The sequence below is a fragment of the Papaver somniferum genome, unplaced genomic scaffold, assembly GCF_003573695.1.
Source record: "Papaver somniferum cultivar HN1 unplaced genomic scaffold, ASM357369v1 unplaced-scaffold_22449, whole genome shotgun sequence".
Taxonomy (NCBI): Eukaryota; Viridiplantae; Streptophyta; class Magnoliopsida; order Ranunculales; family Papaveraceae; genus Papaver; species Papaver somniferum.
This window is the reverse complement of record NW_020632652.1, coordinates 1-563: the sequence shown is the minus strand read 5'-3', so window position 1 is coordinate 563 and position 563 is coordinate 1. Positions and strand designations below refer to the sequence as shown.

Sequence of the window (563 nt, the reverse complement as noted above, 5' to 3'; positions counted from 1 at the left end):
CTTCATTATCTTTGATCAGTGATGGGAAATGATCATAAATCCACACCTATAGCAACCAATGAAATAAACATAAATAATTCAATTTTTAAAATGTACAAAAATAAGAAAACTTTCATCAATCCAAATACCTGGATTAGAGCCAAATTCCCATTAATTTGAGAAGTTATTTTGCGAGATCCCTGAGAAAGCTGACCATTCAGGTGTGCAATTATGGCAGTCCCCCAAGAGTACTTGCTCACATCTTCCAAGGGATCCAAAAGCTGAAGAAGGTTGGCGCTCACCCGGTTACCTTTGCTGTCAGGAAATATAACCGACGCAAGGACATACAACAAATACCCAGCCGCCGCATAGCGACATTCCATATCAGAGAGACCTCCTTCTTTTTCCTTCTTTTCTGTCCCAGAAAACATGTTCCTAATATCTACAAGTTTGAACTCTTTCTTCGGGTACTTAGGTCCCTTCTCGAAAAGCCCATTAGTCTTCTCGGAATCCTAGCCAAACAAGTTCTTGGTCCATGTATAGATGTCTTCCCAACTAGGCCTTCTCTTGAACTTCTCACCGGT

The 563-nt window shown here is 40.7% G+C and overlaps 1 protein-coding gene across 1 annotated transcript in view; it reads right to left on the bottom strand.

Annotated features, from left to right (window-relative positions):
• The window catches only part of LOC113340732 (protein MAINTENANCE OF MERISTEMS-like), a gene marked incomplete at its 3' end in the record, with an annotated part of 777 nt that extends 415 nt beyond the window's left edge, over nt 1-362 (bottom strand). Inside the window, exon 1 of the mRNA XM_026585812.1 lies at nt 129-362. Coding sequence (XP_026441597.1) covers nt 129-362 — 234 coding nt within the window. The remainder of the gene's footprint in view (nt 1-128) is intronic.
• Nucleotides 363-563: the final 201 nt, after the last annotated feature.